The 19,487-nt window shown below is 46.3% G+C and overlaps 1 protein-coding gene across 1 annotated transcript in view; it reads right to left on the minus strand.

The window, feature by feature from the left end:
- The window catches only part of FBP1 (fructose-bisphosphatase 1), a 31,108-nt gene extending 17,768 nt beyond the window's left edge, over nucleotides 1-13,340 (minus strand). Inside the window, exons 1-2 of the mRNA XM_052645079.1 lie at nucleotides 13,171-13,340; nucleotides 99-261 (exon numbers count right to left, since the gene is read on the minus strand). Coding sequence (XP_052501039.1) covers nucleotides 99-261; nucleotides 13,171-13,340 — 333 coding nt within the window. The remainder of the gene's footprint in view (nucleotides 1-98; nucleotides 262-13,170) is intronic.
- Nucleotides 13,341-19,487: the final 6,147 nt, after the last annotated feature.

Genomic DNA, 19,487 nt, shown 5'->3' on the forward strand with positions numbered 1-19,487 from the left:
CTTAAGAATCCAGCTTGTTTGAACAAGTAGAGTCATTGATGAAGCCAGAAAGAAAAATGATTACATTAAAACCCTCAGCAGCATGGGAGCAGACCCACCCTTTTCTCAGGTTCTACTATGATGGCATGTTTGTCTTCTTCTGACACAAGAACACAGGTGGCAAAAGATGACTTTAACACATTAACAACCAGATCATTGGAGAGGACATCCAGCTTCTTCACTTGATCTCCCGTCACATTCGTAGTGCCAGCTATTCCATAGCTAGAGGGAAAAAAAGCCACAAAAAGATAAGCCATGAACACCAGAATGTTAATGCATCTATAAAGTCACTAAAAGAGAGCATTTGGTATGGTTTAGAAGAAATGAAAGGAGATGCATGATTTGGGAGAAACAGAATGAGAAGGATGGCCATCTGTCTGGAATGGCTTCTGGAAGGAAGGCAATATTGTCACTCACTCACCTGTCCAATGCCTAGCATGATAACCAGCACAGCTTTGTGGTTAAATCCATGTTTCTCAGCCTTTTTTTCTTTATGGCCTAAGGAGGCTTATTTTTTTTTTCTCTAACACACTCCCCCAGGAAAATTTAATATTACAGATGCAGTGTGTCTATTTACACACTATATGTCCATATGTTTCATACCTAAAATGACTGTTTTGTTCACCACCACCAATAACCAATTTTTACCCCTGAATGCATGAGTTTATGTACAATGAGTTAGGTGAGAGACAAAGCAAGTAAAGAAACCTTCTGTGTGGGAGGGAGCCTGAGATGGGAACTAAGCCAAGGAATCTACGGATTTATAGCTGACAAGATCCTAAAAGAAAATAAATATTGACAGATCTCACCACCTCCTTTTATAGAGGAAGCGCACTCTAAGACACCTTCTCTAAACTGGAGCAGCAGAGCAGAGGTGAGAAGCTCACTTTGATTTCCAGGCCAGGCCCCTCCTGGTGGTACCTCACAACCTCCAGCAGGAGTCCTAGGGGCTGGAGGGAGTTGCAAGTCCAGAGTCCTTACTTTATTTGCAAGGTACCTGCAAATCAGTAATTGTGGAATTCCCAGAAACCAAATAGTTGGTCCAAAGTAGAGCCTACTTTGTTACAGTAAGGGAAGAAAAGGGTTGTCATAGCCTGGGGTTGAATAGGAACACTGAAAGGAGGGGAATTATTTTTGAGGAAGAAAGCACAGAACATGAGAAGAGGCTGGATGTGGAGAGGGAAAGCGTAAGAGCATGGAAGATAATGCAAAACAGCTGAGAGTGGGTGTTACGGGGCACCCTGGCTGAGATTGCTGGGAGCACTTATCTGGGGACTGACTGTCATGGTATTCACTGCTTCAACTCGTGAAGATGCGTTTTCTCTACACATAACTTGGAAGACTCTGGCTGGCCAAAACTGAGCCAGCACCCAAATGGCTCATCTGGCCTGACTCTCTCCAGGAAGTAACTCCAGTTATCACTGAGCTCATTCTCCAGTGTCGTCTCTTTCAGCATCATTCTCCCGCCCACCTGGAGACATCATCTCATCCCTCCAGCCCTCCTCTGCGCCCTTTTCTTTTCATTATGTCACTCCTATTTCATGAATGAAAGACCAAGGGGTCCATCAGACTTGCAGCTGAGGATTTGCTTCTCCTCCCACACAATCTCTTTTTCACTTCAGTTGTGAGGCTGATGCTGATGAAGAAGGAAGGCAGCCAGATTCTGGGCTGAACTAGGGCCTGGCTGGACCCAGCCACTCATTGGCCTCCATCTCCCTCAACAGCCCTACTGGCACCAACTGGCTGTCTTTCCTAGCCTGACATTTCCACCATTAAAATCATCACTAATTCAAAAGGGCAAACAACATTGATGGAAAAGAATATGGGCTTCCTGACAGAGACCTGGCTCAGCCCTCAGCTCTACAAATCCTTTGCTTTCTCTGAGCTCTCCTTTTTACTCAGGAACATGGAGGGCAATGATGCCTCATGGGGCTGTTGGAGGATTACACACATCACATATACACAAAGGGTTTAGCACAGCCCTTGACTCTCAATGTTAAATCCCTTGTTTGCCCACTAAAAGGAGCACTCATTAAGAATCTGCAGTACTATGGGAGGGTTCTCAAGATCCCCCTGCTTCACCCATCATCATGTTGCCATGATTGTTTAACTTTTAATTCCATGAGGATGAGGACAGAGGGGTATGTTTTCTCCCACTGTGTCCCAGCTTCCATCACATAGTAGGCCCTCAAGCAATACTTGCTAAAAAGTATCCACTGAAGAGAATAGAAACTCAAGCCTGAAGAAATGAGTATAGTAATCAGTAGACTTCAAGGTCACTCCACACCCTGGAGTGTGGAGGAAGCCTCTGGCACAGTCCCCAGAGGGACTGGCCTATGGGGACAGCTCCAGGGAGGCAGGTGGATGAGCCACCAAGGCAAGCATGGGCAATATCTATTTTCCATGTTCCACCTGCTCAGGCACCTGGCTCAGTGAGATGGGTGAAGAGCAGTCAGGCCTCAGCCCTCTCACTCAAAATCTTCCCAGAGGTCTGTGCGATTATTTATTCTGCAAATATTTTTTGTCCCCACTGTACTGAGTGCTGGGGTTACAGTGCTAAACAAGATGCCATTCAGCATCTAACCCTCATGGAGCTTAAGTGAGGAGTGAGTGAGGGAAACAAGAAATCAATACATACTTCTGAATGAATAAGATAATGTCAGAAAGTGACAGGTGCTCTCATTTTAATAAAAGGAAACAAGGTGCTGGGGGATGGCTGGGAAAGGGTCAAGATGGTCAAGGAAGATCTCACTGTGAGGGAGCAGTTCCAGCTGAAGGATACTCTGGATGTTTTCCAAACAAAAATGAAGCTATGACAAAGCCCTAAGAGAGTCCAAATAAGCCAGCCAGTAATGATTCCAAAGAACAGCTCTGGGTTAGCAATTTATCTTTGTTTTTCACATATTTCCAAATGGGAGGGGTTGCTCTGTGCACATTTATACAAGTGACTTTTTAAACCTCAAAGCCTTTCCCATGCTGTGGGCTACAAGAGGCTGTAGTCAGCCTCAGGGCAGCTGGCTCATCCAGCCGGGACCACCAGCCAGGTTCCACACTGCTGTTCTAGGGTTATAAGGTGGCTCCTGCCCTGGGGTCACACCACCTCTCATGGGGAGTCAGGAGGGGCCATATAACAGCTGCAGGGTGAACACTGTGGGGGACACTCACCACACCAGAACCCAAATGGCCATCTTCATGGCCAAACCATGCAGACCTCTGTGATGGCCCTGCCTCCCTGCCTGGACAGGGGTCACCTCTCCATCCTCCTCTTTACCACTGTGGAGGCTCCCTCCTCTGTTCTAACCAGAAAGATCCTTCCCCATCTTTCCTCCAGTTGCCTGTGAAGCATAAAAAAAAATGAAGAGAGATTATTCTGGGCCCCTTAAAGTCAAGATTCAGGCACTTTCTAGGACATCTTGTGGGAGGGTTTCCCTTAGTGAGACTTTGTGTTAGGAAGGTCTTCAAGAAGGATCAGGAAAGTGGCTCTAAGGTAGAAACAGGCTTCAGAATGAAGAATTCCTGCTATCTCAGTAGTGACGATATCGGAGTTAATACCCCCATCACCTTGGTTTCTGTAAGGTGCCCCTTAGCGCGTGAAGTTAGCTTTATCTCACACAACGGTGCTTCATCCTGCCCAGGAATGACGAGCCAGGACTAAGCAAATGTTCAGTCACGCTTCCCCCAAGACGCCTCATGAGAGTTCCCCAGAAGGGAAGCAAGACCTGGACAGTACATATTCTATGGATCAATGAAAAGTCAGAAGCAGGAAAGGCTTCTGCAACTTTTTTTTTTTCTTTTTTTACTTTTCGGCCACACTGCCCTGGCATGTGGGATCTTAGTTCCCCGACAGGGATGAAATCGTGCAGAGTCTTCCCTGGACCGCCAGGGAAGTCCCAAGGCTTCTGCAACTTTGACAGAAGAAAAAGGCCCTAAGAAAATCCTCAAGGAACTAATTAGCTGAAGAACAGAGTTTATTTTCTTCAAAAGTTTTCAGAAAATCCTTTAGAAGCAATGCTGCTGCTGTTTAGTTGCTAAGTCATGTCTTTGTGACCCCATGGACTATAGCCCGCCAGGCTCCTCTGTCCATGGGGATTCTCCAGGCAAGAATACTGGAGTGGGTTGTCATTTCCTTCTCCAGGGGGATCTTCCCTATCTAGGGATCAAACCCGGGTCTCCTGCTTGGTAGGTGGATTCTTTACCACTGAGCCACCTGGGAAGCTCCTTAAAAGCAATACTCTTCTGCATTTTGATCAGTCATCATTCCATCAAAGGTCCCAAAGGATAGAGCCTTCACTATATAACCTGATGGCCACAGGCAGCAGCAGCAGGGAAAGGCAACAGCATCAAGGGCTTTCCTCCATGAGCTAGGACCCTAGACCGTGAGGGTTCAAATCCCAGCTCTGCCACATGCTGAACAATTCTGTGTCGACCTCTTAGCATCTCTGATCTTTGGTAAAATCGGAATTTAGTGTATCTATGGCACAGTATGTAGAGAAGGCGTGTAAATGGGTTGACATCAGTAAAGGACTTAGAACAGAGACTGGCGCCAAGGAAGTCGGCAGGAAACAGAATCCCACCCCTAACACCCCTCAGCAGGAATACAACCCTGCTGAGAAGCACCAGAGTGACCTGGGCTCAAATTCTGCCTTTTCCTCTTGCTGATTACATGATTTCCACCAAGTTGTCTGAGCTCCCTGATGGTTCATTTCTAGGCTTTGTAAGGACAAGGACTAACCCACCTGATGCACCTGGTTCATAGAAGCCAGTGGCAGCCATCACCATTCTTAATGGAGCCCCACGTGTGATGCTGTGTGTGCCTGTTCCACAAGAACCCACTCAGTACCAGTCGGCTGATGAGGGGGAGGGGAACTACTTCTGAACCAGTTTTTCAGGCAGCTTCTGGGAAGACAGCCAATGCAGAACAGTGTCACAGACAGCTAAGCAAAAGAAAGTGCTCAAAGTTCACATTTGACTAACTGGGAATATTATTTCATTTCAGATACTTATGACATGTCACCTCAATTTTATTCATATTAGTTGGCCCTGCAGCCCAAGTTGTTCAGGGTAGCACAGCATTCTATCAAGGTTTATGTCTCCGTGACGGTTCATTTTTAAATCCCTGGTGACACAAAGGTTCTCCGAGCTTGGGAAGAAAAAACTCTCTGGAGTTTAGGAAGAAAAATCAACTTGAGAAGCTGCTGTCTGTAATCTCTCTCTCTCTCTCTCTCTCTCTTTTTTTTTTTTTTGGCTACACCATGCAGCAAGTAATCTCTCTTCCTTTATGCTTACTATATAAACCTCACTGAAAATGTGAAACAGCTATAAGTCACTTTAATTCACATGGTGGGAAACTCTTTAGAAGGATAGGTTCATTTGACCAGTGTTTTCAAATCCTTAGAAATTTGGACTAAATATTAGCATGTTTTTCTTTTTTCATATTTGCATACAGTTTCTAGAGCTGTTTTACAGCCATAAAGTCTATGATTACTGATTGTCTGGGAAAGTCTCCTTTAACATTCCTGAAGCACCTCCCTAGATACAAGGACCAGAGTCAGGGCCACACTTAAGAAAACTTTCGATGACTTCCTTGATTTGCTAACTAACTAGATCTTTTCCTTCTGAGGTCAGCATGACCATGTAAAGTTCTTGAGTTAGCATGCACCAGAGCCAAGGGGGAAGAGCTCATCTTCACAAGAAAAAGGGAGGCAGATTGTTATTTAACCCTTATTGCTAAAGCTGACGGTAACCAGACTTGTTGATTGATTCTGAAGTAAATGACCAACCATTCATCCAACCCAGAAAGTCCAAAGGTCAGATTAGAAATACAGTCTGCCCTGGGTATCCCGGGGTTTGCATCCACGAATTTTCACCTGTGGTTAATTGAACCCAAGATTACTCAGGGCAGACAGTACTCAGACATTTTATCTAAGGGACCTGAGCATCCATGGATTTTGGTAGGTGTGGGGTGTCATGGAACCAATCCCCTGTGGACATCTAGGGACAACTGTACTTTGAAGAAGAGGTGCCAACCAGAGCAGCTTCAAAGGCTGCAAACCCCAATGTTGGCTTAAGTTCATGCCAGCCCAAAGTGTGTTCATAGTAAAGTAAAGTAAATGTCGCTCAGTCGTGTCTGACTCTTTGCGACCCCATGGACTATAGCCTACCACGTTCTTCCGTCCATGGGATTTTCCAGGCAAAAATACTGGAGTGGGTTGCCATTTCCTTCTCCAGGAGATCCTCCCAACCCAGGTTTTGAACCCAGGTCTCCCGGGTTGTAGGCAGACACTTTACCGTCTGAGCCACTGGGGAAGTCAAAAGTGTGCTCATAGGATGGTATCAAATCCTCACAGAAATTAAACAGCAGAGCCACCAATATGAGCTCAGCTCCATCTCTCTCCAAAATATGCTCTTAAAGCCAGATGGTCAACACCGAAATCAGATTGATTATATTCTTTGCAGCCAAAAATGGAGAAGCTCTATACAGTCAGCAAAAACAAGACCAGGAGCTGACTGTGGCTTGGATCATGAACTCCTTATTGCCAAAATCAGACTGAAATTTAAGAAAGTGGAGAAAACCACTAGACCACTCAGGTATGAACTAAATCAAATCCCTTATGACTATACAGTGGGAGTGAGAAATAGATTTAAGGCACTAGATCTGATAGATAGAGTGCCTGATGAACTACAAATGGAGGTTTGTGACATTGTTCAGGAGACAGGAATCAAGACCATCCCCAAGAAAAAGAAATGCGAAAAAGCAAAATGGCTGAGGAGGCCTTACAAATAGCTGTGAAAAGACGGGAAGTGAAAAGCAAAGGAGAATAGGAAAGATATAAGCATCTGAATGCAGAGTTCCAAAGAATAGCAAGGAGAGATAAGAAAGCCTTCCTCAGTGATCAATGCAAAGACATAGAGGAAAACAACAGAATAGGAAAGACTAGAGATCTCTTCAAGAAAATTAGAGATACCAAGGGAACATTTCATGCAAAGATGGGCTCAATAAAGGACAGAAATGGTAGGGACCTAACAGAAGCAGAAGATATTAAGAAGAGGTGGCAAGAATACACAAAAGAACTGTACAAAAAAGATCTTCATGACCCAGATAATCACGATGGTGTGATCACTCATCTAGAGCCAGACATCATGGAATGTGAAGTCAAGTGGGCCTTAGGAAGCATCATTAAGAACAAAGCTAGTGGAGGTGATGGAATTCCAGCTGAGCTATTTCAAATCCTGAAAGCTGATGCTGTGAAATTGCTGCACACAATATGCCAGCAAATTTGGAAAACTCAGCAATGGCCACAGGACTGGAAAAGGTCAGTTTTCATTCCAATCCCAAAGAAAGGCAATGCCAAAGAATACTCAAACTGAGGCACAACTGCACTCATCTCACATGCTGGTAAATTAATGCTTAAAATTCTCCAAGCAAGGCTTCAGCAATACGTGAACCATGAACTTCCAGATGTTCAAGCTGGTTTTAGAAAAGGCAGAGGAACCAGAGATCAAATTGCCAGTATTCGATGGATCATTGAAACAGCAAGAGAGTTCCAGAAAAACATCTATTTCTGCTTTATTGACTATGCCAAAGCCTTTGACTGTGTGGATCACAATAAACTGTGGAAAATCCTGAAAGAGATGGGAACACCAGACCACCTGACCTGCCTTTTAAAAAACCTGTATGCAGGTCAGGAAGCAACAGTTAGAATTGGACATGGAACAGCAGACTGGTTCCAAGTGGGAAAGGAGTATGTCAAGGCTGTATATTGTCACCCTGCTTATTTAACTTATATGCAGAGTACATCATGAGAAACGCTGGGCTGGAGGAAGCACAAGCTGGAATCAAGATTGCCGGGAGAAATATCAATAACCTCAGATATGCAGATGACACCAGCCTTATGGCAGAAAGTGCAGAAGAACTAAAGAGCCTCTCGACAAAAGTGAAAGAGGAGAGTGAAAAAGTTGGCTTAAAGCTCAACATTCAGAAAACTAAGATCATGGCATCCAGTCCCATGACTTCATGGTAGATAGATAGGAAAACGGTGGAAACAGTGGCTGACTTTATTTTTCTGGGCTCCAAAATCACTGCAGATGGTGATTGCAGCCATGAAATTAAAAGACACTTTTTGGAAGGAAAGTTATGACCAACCTAGACAGCATACTAAAAAGCAGAGATATTATTTTGTCAACAAAGGTCCGTCTAGTCAAGGCTATGGTTTTCCAGTGGTCATGTATGGATATGAGAGTTGGACTGTGAAGAAAGCTGAGCACCAAAGAATTGATGCTTTTGAACTACGATGTTGGAGAAGACTCTTGAGACTCAGTCCCTTGGACTGCAAGGAGATCCAACCAGTCCGTCCTAAAGGAGATCAGCCCTGAATGTTCATTGGAAGGACTGATGTTGAAGCTGAAACTCCAATACTTTGGCTACCTGATGCTAAGAGCTGACGCATTGGAAAGGACCCTGATGCTGGGAAACATTGAGGGCAGGAGGAGAAGGGGATGACAGAGGATGAGATGGTTGGATGGCATCATTGACTCAATGGACATGGGTTTGGGCAAACTCCGGGAGTTGGTGATGGACAGGGAGACCTGGCATGCTGCGGTTCATGGAGTCGCAAAGAGTCAGACATGACTGAGCGACTGAACTGAACTGAAATCCCCCCATGTTTCTGTTCTGCTAAATCAGGTCCTGGTTTTCCTTCTCTGCCTATCTCAGGGTGAATGTGTCAAAACCCAAAGGCCTAATCTTAAGTCACTTCTTCATACCCAATTTCCAGACTATTGCCGCTAACTGAAGGCTGGATAATATCTCCAATAGGATGCCCCTCTCACACCTCAAGTTCAGCATCTCCATAATGTTGGCATCATCTTCCTAGCCTTCTCTAGCCTCTAAAACTCAGCCCCTCCTTTGGAATTCTGGTTTTGTTTTCACTGTTTTGTTTTTTAACATCACAGCCCTGATCTCAGTTGCTAGGATCTGCTCTTTGAGAACCTCCCTCACTATCCTTCTCCCCCAGTCCCCACTCAGACTTCTCCCAGGTCCCCCCATCTCCTCTAATCCCATAGTTCTGAATCCTGCTGGGTTTCCACGTCTTCACTTTCCCTCTTCTAACTCTGTACTTCCAGTCATAGCTACCCCAGATGAATCTCCAATCGTGCCACTGCCCCACTCAAAAACCTGTACCTCTCCCCTTTGGTCACCCCCTCAAAGATAAAGTATTCACCCTTGCCATATAACATTCCCCCAATGCACTCACAATTTAACACCCACAAATGCTCCATCACTACGTTACATGAAGGGTTCCAGGTTTCAGTCAAACCAAATAAGCACCTTTTCCAGAAAGATCTTCCTAGCTTGTACCTTTCCTCAGACGGCAGCCCAGCCAACAGGCCTTATGACCAGCTTTGCCTGCCCACTACAAATGCCCATCTTGCTGGGCCACCATCTTTCACATCCACATATTTTTGCCAACTATACAAAAGTATCTTTCAGAATCTCTATTGCTGGGACTTTCCTGGTGGTTCAGGGGTTAAGACTCCATGCTCCCAATGCAAAGGGCCCAGGTTTGATCCTGGTCAGGGACCTAGATCCCTCATTCTGAAAGGAAGACCCCCCCGCAGGTAGGAACCAAGATCTCAAGTACTGCAGCTAAGCCTGGAATCATCTTCCTACCTTTCTCCAGCCTCTAAAACTCAGCTTATGTGGCCAAATCTCTTTTGAAAAGATTCTCTATTGTATTCTAACTCTATACATGTAATATTTTCCCTAAAGCATAAGCTCTGTATCTTTCTCATCTCTCAGTAACTTCTAAAATTTAAGAGAGAGAGCTCCAGGCTCTGTGTTTAAACTCCTGATCTGCCTGATGAGGAGTCAGGGCTGACATCCATAAACTGGTCCCACAAGGTTCTTGCAAGTCTGCAATCATCTTGTCCCTCTGGCTAGATGCCCTACTAGGGCAAGTCGGCAGCACTAACAAGTTATTTGCAGGTACGCTAGCCTTTTCATCCAGAATATCAAAGCCGATAATAAGCATAATTTGGAGCCCAAGTTAAGATCTTGTCTTATAGCCCCCTCCCCAACTACATATGATACAGAGACAGTCAAACTGACTTTCCCACGGGAGTACTGAATGTTCAGGTTCTACCCTTTCTCCGTCAGCCATCCACAGGACCATGTGAAATGCCCATTTCAAGGGTACAATGCTCTTTGAAATAGTGAAAGACCAGTGACATGCCCAAATATATGGGAAATGTCAAATAGCTCATGTACAGTGGAACACTGTGTGTGCTAAGTCACTTCAGTTGTGTCCAACTCTTTTCAGACTTATGAACTACAGTCTCCAGGGCTCCTCTGTCCATGGGATCCTTCAGGCAAAAATACTGAATGAGTTGCCATGCCCTCCTCCAGGGGATCTTCCTGACCCAGGGATCGAACCTGGTTCTCCAATGTCTCCTGCACTGACAGGTAAGTTCTTTACCACTAGTGCCACCTGGGAAACCCTAGTGAACAGTATGCAGGAGTTAAAAAGGAGGAGGTGAGTTTACATGTCCTGACACTGGACGATGCTCATCATGTAGAGTTGAATAGTGAAAGCAAACTGCAGAAAGGCATGTCAAGTGTGATCCCATTTTGTTTGCTGTTTACAAACAGTCACATGGAAGTGCTTAGCCATGTATAAAGTTATATGAATATAGAGAAGTATCTAGTAAAAAAAAGAAACCCAGTAAATTATGAATAGTGGATACCCCCGGAAATGGATAAAGGTGGGTCTCACTTTTCCCCTTGTGTTCTTCTGAGTGGTTTGAATTTTTGTTGAGTAACATATAAAGGGTTTCCCTGGTGACTCAGATGGAATGGATCTGCCTGCAATGCAAGAGACCCAAGTTCAATAACTGGGTCAGGAAGATCCCCTGGAGGAAGGCACAGCAACCCACTCCAGTATTCTTGCCTCGAGAATTCCACGGACAGTAGAATCCATGGAGTTGCAAACAGTTGGACACAACTGAATGACTAACACACACACACACACACGCACAACATATAAAGGAATTTATAATTATAGCAAAAACTATTTTTTAACCTAGTGCTTACAGGTGTCTAGTTTTAAAAATATACACAATTCATACAGCCAAAATTGGCACCCTTTGTCCAGGTTCTACTAATCCCACTACCTATGGTCCCACTATCTGAGGTTACTTATAAGGTGGGAAAAAAAGAAATGAAGTCATTAGTCATGTCCGACTCTTTGCAACCCCATGGACTGTAGCCTGCCAGGCTCTTCCGTCCATGGGATTTTCAGGCAGGAGTACTGGAGTGGGGTGCCATTTCCTTCTCCAGAGGATCTTCCTGACCCGGGGATCAAACCTGGGTCTCCCTCATTGCAGGCGGACGCCATACCATCTGAGCCACCGGGGAAGCCCTACGGTGGGAAAGATGCACCTCAAAGCAGATCTTGCATTTTTGAGTCTCTTTGGGGTTGTAAAAGGTGCTGACACATTTTTAAATAATACAAAAATGACAAGCACTCTTTTTTAAAACAGTAGGAAATCCTATGGATAGAGGAGCCTGCTGGGCTACAGTGCATGGGGTCGCAAAGAATCAGACATGACTGAGTTACTTTCACTTCCCTTCACTTTTTAAATAAGCCCCCTGGTTTTCAAAGTCAGTTAAAGCTGTGAGGACACTTTTACTTATTGTATGTTACGTTTAAAGTAAGAATTTAATTGAATGTTTCCTAAAGCGAAGTCTCCTTAGACATGTATTGAGAAGGTCCATAGGTGAAATAGTAATGGAGTCACCACCTTCCTAACATACTTCCCAATCCCTCTCCCATCAGGGCCCAACTTTGCTTGACATCTGCAAATAAATGATGATAAACTCTCTCCTTAAGAGTCAGCTTGGATAGATTGGGAGTTTGGGATTGACATGTACACACTGTTATATTTAAAATAGATAACCAATAAGGACCTACTGTATAGGACAGGGGACTCTGCCAATACTCTGTAATAACCGAAATGGGAAAAAGTTTTTAAAAAGATACATGTATATGTATAACCAAATCACTTTATTGTACAACTGAAACTAGCAGAACACTGTTAATAAACTATACTCCAATATAAGATTAAAAAAATTTTTTTAAGTTAGCTCTACCAAGCCATACCGTAAAACCAAAGGTGAAGAACTGACGAGATAAGGAATCCAGGTTTCAGGTGCTGGGCTTTTTCAGCAGCTATGAGCACTGTGTACAATGCTTATGAAGTGCTCCTAAGTATGAGAAATACTAGGAAGGAGTATGAGCAATCTGAAAACCCCAAGTATCCTTCAGCTAAAATGAGGACCAGTCTAAACATAAAATACTTGTGCACACCAGAATAAACCAAAGGGTATTTGTCTTAGTAACGTAAAAGCCTCACAAGAAGGTACCTTTGAATCTCTGTGTCCTGTCATTCCTTTACTATGCACAATGTGATCTGCAGACCAGCAGCCCTACTACCACAGAACTTAGAAATCCAGCATCTCAAGCCCCACCCCAGACCTTCTGCAGCCCCGTGTACACCAGCACTGAAGCCCTGAAGGCGCTAAATACTGCGGGCTTCGTCTCAGCCTCCTCCCAGCCTGGCTTACCCATTGCTTCTTAACAAGACTTGTTCAGGAGATGCTCAATTAGAAACCTGACTTGGGACCCCAATTTCAAAGGGAACGAAAGCAAAAGGATAGAAAAACGGAAAGGGAGGCACGGGGACCAGACTTTCCCATTCGAGGCTAGGGTGGGTATGGTGGGCAGGCCAGGTGCCCATGGGGCTAGTCAGTTTCACCAGGAGGAGGCCGAGAGAGGTGCCAAGGCTGCTCAGCACAGGGGCGCCGGTTGCAGGGTGGAGGCAGGTACAGACTGTGAGACAGTCCCCCCAGGTGGGCACCCACAAGCTTAAGGGAGGGGGGAACTAGGGCTTGAGTGTGGTTTGAGCTTCTGCAGAGGAGCTACCAGAGACAGTGTGTGGGGATCTCAGCTATCAGAGAGACAGACTGACAGCAGGGGCGGAAGACCAGACATCGTACTGCCTGGTAGATCCCCAGCCAGAGAGAAAGAGGACTCTGCCAGGGTGGGGGCTGGGGGGTACAGAAGCCTGACTCACAGGTGCGCGATGCCCGCCTTGCGCACGGCCGTGGAGATGGCTTTGACCGCGGTGCAAAGCGAGTTGAGCAGCTGGGTCATCTCGCCCGTGCCGCGGGCCTTCCTGCCCTCTTCCATGACGAAGCGGGTCACGGTGACGATATTGGTGTCGAAGGGTGCCTGGTCCGTCATGCTGGGGCCCGGTTGCGGCTCGCTGGGCGACAGGTGCGGGCGGTGGAAAGCGGTGGGACGCGGCCGCAGCACAGTCAGCGCAGCGGCTCCGGTGCGGGCCAGGTTCCAGTCCCGGGGCCGGTAGCCTATAGGCGCGGGTCACCGCCCTCCGCCCCCTGGAACACCTCCTCGCCCCGGACCCCGCCCCTCCGACTGCGGCCCCGCCCTCTCCGACCCTGTATGACGTCCGGGATCCTCGTCCAGTCTCAGTTCCCCCAGCCGCAGGGTGTACCCCCGCCTCGTGCCCGCCCCCACCCCCACCTCCGCTGCCTCACTGTCGCCGCGCCACGCCTCTGCCCAGCTGCCTCCAGCGTGGTAGGGCGCTACTCTGGGCCGTGGTCCTTTTCAGTCCGCACGACGACCTGGCCACGGAGGTGCAATCCTGATTCCCGTCCTAGCACGCTAAGATAGAAAACGGAAGCTGGGAAGGTTAAGCGCGGTGCTCAGTGCAGCGAGGCTAGTGAGTGAGAAGCCCGCGCTGCAGCCCAGCTGCTCCGGGTTCAGGCTCTAACCGCTGTGCTTCCCACCGCCACCGTCGTCACCTGCCATCTGCTCCCTGCCCTCTATCCACCCCTGCTTGTCCTGTCGTCTGATTCTTCTGACCACCTTCAAGAGACTGGATTCCTCTGTTCCTTACTGTCCGATGGCTTGGTTTTGGATCCTTAATTCAGATCTGTTCTCAAGATTCCTGTAGTCTGAGAGCTATTAAAGGGACCTGTTAATGCGAGCTCTTGTGCCAAACCCACAGTAAGGCCAAACAAAGTGAAACAGTCTGAGTTTGGAGCAGAGAAAGGTTTATTGCAAGGCCATGCAAGGAAACAAGGTGGCTCGTACCCTGAAAAGCTTCCAGCTCCTCAAAGCATTTTGGCAAAGCATTTTTAAGGGCAGATTTGCGGGGGGCGGGGGGCCACAGGGGGCAGTGGCAGGGGCTATGCGCTCATCGTCATCAAGCAGTTTCTTCATTTGGTGGAGGGGTGGAGGGAGGCGGATTCATGTCTACAAAATAACTCAGGAAACTTGTATCAAATACTGTTATCTATATTATCTAGGTACTTCAAAGAGGAGCTGATATGGGGGAAGGCCTCAGAAAGTCCTGCTGGTGCTGGGTAGAGACCTTCCTTTCCAATAACTGCACTTGGCAGAGAAAATGTTCACAGACCCAGGAAAGGGTGTCCTGGATACCACACTGAGATCAGAGGCTCCGAGGCCACATCTGGAGGGTTTTGTAAGCGCATTGCTTCTGTCCTAAGGCAGTTCATGCACTTATTCATGGAACATTTACTGAGCACGTGCTATTAGTGAGATCTTGCTTTGAGAGCTAGCCCTTGTCTCCTTACAAGCACCCCAAAAGATGGGCCCGCTGAGTTCTGTACAATTTCTGGCAATTCTGATAGGGCATGTGCCCTGGTCAGGGACAAGGGGAGCTGGCCACACTGGAGTGAAATGGACTAATTTGCTTCTGATTTTGGTCAGATTGTCCAGGTCCTCTTGGGCAGACATCATTCTGTTGGGTGTCTACTGCTTCAGACTGTTCGCTGGCTCAGTCTCTGTGAGCCAAGTGGCCACCTGCACAACTCTGTTCAATGCCAGTAGACTTCAGAGGGTGAGTAGAATTCAGAACTGGTGCTACAATGGCTGGGGATGTCAGGATAGCCTCACCTTTTAGACCAGAATTTGAGAAGCACTCAGCTGGGCTTGGGTTTCTGATTTCACTCTGGGTTCCAGACCAGGTCCTGATTTCTATCACTGGGAGGTTGCATTCCTGCCACTAAGGAACCAGAGGTCTCTGTGAATGAGAACTCCCTTCCTACTACTGTGAGAGGTTGCATTCCTTCCGGTGGGAGACTGCAGACCTCTGGTTTAGAAGCCACCTTTTTCTGTGATGGGGGTGGGGGGCAATTTGAGTCCCTTTTCAATAAGAAACAAGAGACTTTTGCATGCAGGGAACACATGGGTGGATAAGGTTCTTGAACTCACCCTTTCAGGTGGCAGAAGCTGACTACTAAACTGGGGTTCGAGTTCTGAGGCTTTGGCTGCAGGTCTGGGTTCACTCTGGTTTAGAGTCATAGGGTTCTAGTTTATGTTTTTGCCTTGTTTGTCTCGTCTTCAATGTCTGATTGTCTTATCTGTTAATAAATTAATTGAAATTGAGTTCCTTAGCAACCATAGGAAAATCTACTTTCAGGCTCAGGACAAGCAAACTCTGGTATCTATAACTCACATTAGTCAGCCCTTGAGAATGGCTGCCTTGAGAGTGGCTGACTGTGGTACATCAGAATGGAAAACAACTTTTCTGTTCCCAATTGTTGTTCATCGGAATGTATTGTAAATTGGAAATCTTTGGGGTATTAACCCATGCAAAATACCAGATGGTGTTTCTCAGGAATGTTGCCTGGCCCCAATCCTCAATAGAAAATCAAGAAAAGTGGCCAGAAGATAGGTCTCTAAATTGCAACACCGTCCTGCAGTTGGATCTTTATTGCAAAAGATTAGAAAAGTGGAACAAGATCCCATTAGTACAGTGCCTTATGGGGCTGCAGCAACACCAAACTCAGCCCAGTCACCAGATCTGGAGACCAGCTACAGGAGTGGTGCCCACCACTGACCTACATGGGATTCCATAGAGACTGGGCAGGGCCCGACTTGAGCATCATTGAAGTCTCCTACTTAAAAGGACAAAGGCTGCTGCCTGGAGACCTATAAATGGGAAAAGTCAGAAACACTCAACAGGAGGCAATGAAAACCCATCAAAATTCTTAGAGAAGGTAGAGAATGCCTCTGACAGTATACAGCTCTTAATAGAGATGCCCCTGAGAGCGACCCAGTGGTCATACTTTACACCTCAGAGTGGCCCCCAACATCTAAGGGAAGTTGCAGAAAGTAGCAGTGGGTCCAAATGCCCCCAGACTGTCACGTGGCAGGTATTTCTGTTGGGAGTGTTCAATAACCCAGATATTGGCTGAGGAAGAAAAGGAGGACAAGCAGCTAAAGAGACAAACCACTCTCCTGGCTGTTGCCCCCTAGGGCACACTGAGTAACCCATGGCACTGATGGATGAATGCAGGTGAATATGCTGAGGGACCAAGGTGCAGGCCCAATCAATGTGCTTCCAGCAAGAAGGAAGACAGTAGGTAAAAGGGAATGCCCCGATCAGCCTCTGTGAAGCAGAGGAGTGCTGACAGGGACTAGGGGCTCCCGAGTTGGCTCCTTGGGGTATGATCCCAGGCTCCCCAGAGGAGCCCTGGGTTGTCTAAGAAGTGGAAGAAGAAAAAGTAGAATTTTTAATAGTTCTTGAAGCCATTTCTGCTCAGTCTTGACCACCTTGAAGGGAAGAATGTTCCAACAGGAGTGTGCTGTTAAAGGGGCATTGGGCAGACCTAACAGGAGGTTCTTTTTTAGAACCATTGGCATGTGAAATGCGACCCTTCAAGTAAAAGTCTCTGTAAGTTTTGACCTAATTGAAACCATGCAACATTGATTGGGACTTGAACCCATGTGCCAGGACTCAAACCCAGGTAGAAGCCAGTTTGGGACTTCAACCTACAGGCTGAGACTTGAACCTGGCTTCTTTTAAATTGAGATCACACATTTGATGTCTATTGCAGAAAGAATTCAGTAAGAGACAAAGTGAGAGGTAAGAAGTGGATTTATTTAGAGAAAAAGACACTCCACAGGCAGAGTGTGCCATCCCAGAAGGCAAAACAGGCCAGAATATGGCATGGTTAATTTTTATGGACTGGGTAATTTCAAAGGCTAATGAGTGGGAGAATTATTCTAACTAATCCTGGGGAAGGAGTTGGGGATTTCCAGGAACTGGGCCACTGTACACTTTTTGGTCTTCTGTGGTTAGCTTCTGAACAATCATGGCACTGGTTAGTATGTCATTTAGCATGCTAATGTATTACAATAAACGTATAACGAGTCTCAAGCTCTACTGGAAGTCAAATCTTCCACCATCTTGGACCTAGTTGGTTCTAACCAGTTTTTTAATTTATTTTCATGTCCTGTGGCTCTGTCAGGCTTTTAAAAGTTGTGCCTTGCCCCCTTCCCTCTTGTTTCATTATGAAAGAAAGTCAAAGTGAAGTCGCTCAGTCATGTCTGACTCTTTGCGACCCCGTGGACTGTAGCCCACCAGGTTCCTCCACCCATGGGATTCTCCAGGCAAGAATACTGGAGTGGGTTGCCATTTCCTCCTCCAGGGGATCTTCTCGACCCAGGGATCAAACCCAGGTCTCCTGCATTGCAGGCAGACGCTTTAACCTCTGAGCCATCAGGGCTGTTTCATTATGAATGGGCATATATCTCAGGAGGGAGGAACACAGCTTTCACTAGCCCTGGAAGAGGATATAATAGAACCTGAAAACTTAGTGGCCCATATCTTGAGAGTCCTTTGGACAGCAAGGAGATCAAACCAGTCAATCCTAAAGGAAACCAACCCAGAATATTCACTGGAAGGACTGATGCTGAAGTTGAAGCTCCAATACTTTGGCCACCTGATGTGAAGAGCCGACTCACTGGAAAAGATCCTGATACTGGGAAAGATTGAGAACAAGAGGAGAAGGGGGCAACAGAGGATGAGATGGTTGGATGGCATCACTGACTAATGGACATGAATCTGAACAAACTCCAGGAGATAGTGAAGGACAGGGAAGCGAGTGTGGTGTGCTGCAGTTCATGGGGTCACAAAGCATCGGGCATGACTTAGTGACGGAACAACAGCAATTTTAGAGAAAGTAAACCCAGCTCTATGGTCTCTAGGTCCAGTAGAAACAGCTTAAAAAAAGGGGGGCTTTAGGAGTCCTACTTAAGACTTTGGGGCCCCTTAAGAGACTATTCGACTATTTCCAAACAATTGGATTCTGAGGGGGGGGAAAATGGCCTCCACGCCTTAGAGCGGAGGTTAAGGAATTTCTGAAACCTAAGGAGGATGCTTAAAAGTTTTTGTAAATAGATTATCAAGATGGGAGGCCACCTCCCTGTTGCACTAGCTGCCTTGAGGTGTGGGGGAACAAGCAGAAGTACCTTCTTTTCAGGGGGTGGGTGGCAGGGGTGTTGAGTGATCACCCAGATTGCTACTTCTCAACTTCCTGCCTCTGACACAAAGCTGAGTGAGGAAATTGGTGATCACTGCTTGTTCACGGGAGGAAGAACTGTAACAAAGTTGGTAATGCCATACACATGCCATTTACATCTACAGTGTTGTGTGAGGTCAGTGTGTTTTGTGATGATCGAGGAGGAGAAATCATTGCAGCCAGCAAGGAGCAGCTCTGCCGGGCACAGGTGTAGGCAGGAGGGAGAAATCCTGTTTGTGGAGGTGCCACTGTCCTCCAATCATGCACCTTCCTGACTCTGGCTAACACCCAGGTGAAGAGTTTATGTACTCTGACTCAGAAAAGAACTAGTCACAGTCAATAACATGATGGATGGGACATAACTGTGCAATAGGCAAATACAGTCTGAATCTCCATTTCCATGTCCTTTTCACCCCTTACTGATAACAAGGGAACTTCCTTCTGCTTTTGTATAAAAGCAACAGTTGTTGAAACATAACAGGACCCTGTAGGGCCCTCCTGGATACACATCCTTTCCATGTCCTCCATTTCTTGTTGGTAGGAAGAAAGCTTCAGTCAGTCTCCTTGACCTTCCCTGAATTCCAAAGGGCAGATTCAAATAGTTGTTAATCAAATAAGGGAGGGAATGCAGAAACAAAGGAAAAGCAGTCAAAAAATAATAGTTATGACAAACCTAGACAGTGTATTAAAAAGCAGAGGCACTATTTTGCTGACAAAGGTCTGTACAGTCAAAGTTATGATTTTTCCAGTAGTCATGGATGTGAGAGTTGGATGATAAAGATGGCTGAGTGCTGAAGAATTGATGCTTTTGAACTGTGAGGCTAGAGAAGACTCTTGAGAGTCCCTTGGGCAGCAAGGAGATCAAACCAGTCAATCAGAAAGGAAATCAACCCTGGATAGTAATTGGGAGGACTGATGCTGAAGTTGAAGCTCCAATACTTTGGCCACCTGATGTAAAGAGCCATCTCATTGGGAAAAAAAACCTGGTGCTAGGAAAGATTGAGGGCAAGAGGAAAAGAGGGCAAGAGAGGATGAG

This window comes from Budorcas taxicolor, chromosome 8 (genome assembly GCF_023091745.1).
Source record: "Budorcas taxicolor isolate Tak-1 chromosome 8, Takin1.1, whole genome shotgun sequence".
In the NCBI taxonomy this organism is placed as follows: domain Eukaryota; kingdom Metazoa; phylum Chordata; class Mammalia; order Artiodactyla; family Bovidae; genus Budorcas; species Budorcas taxicolor.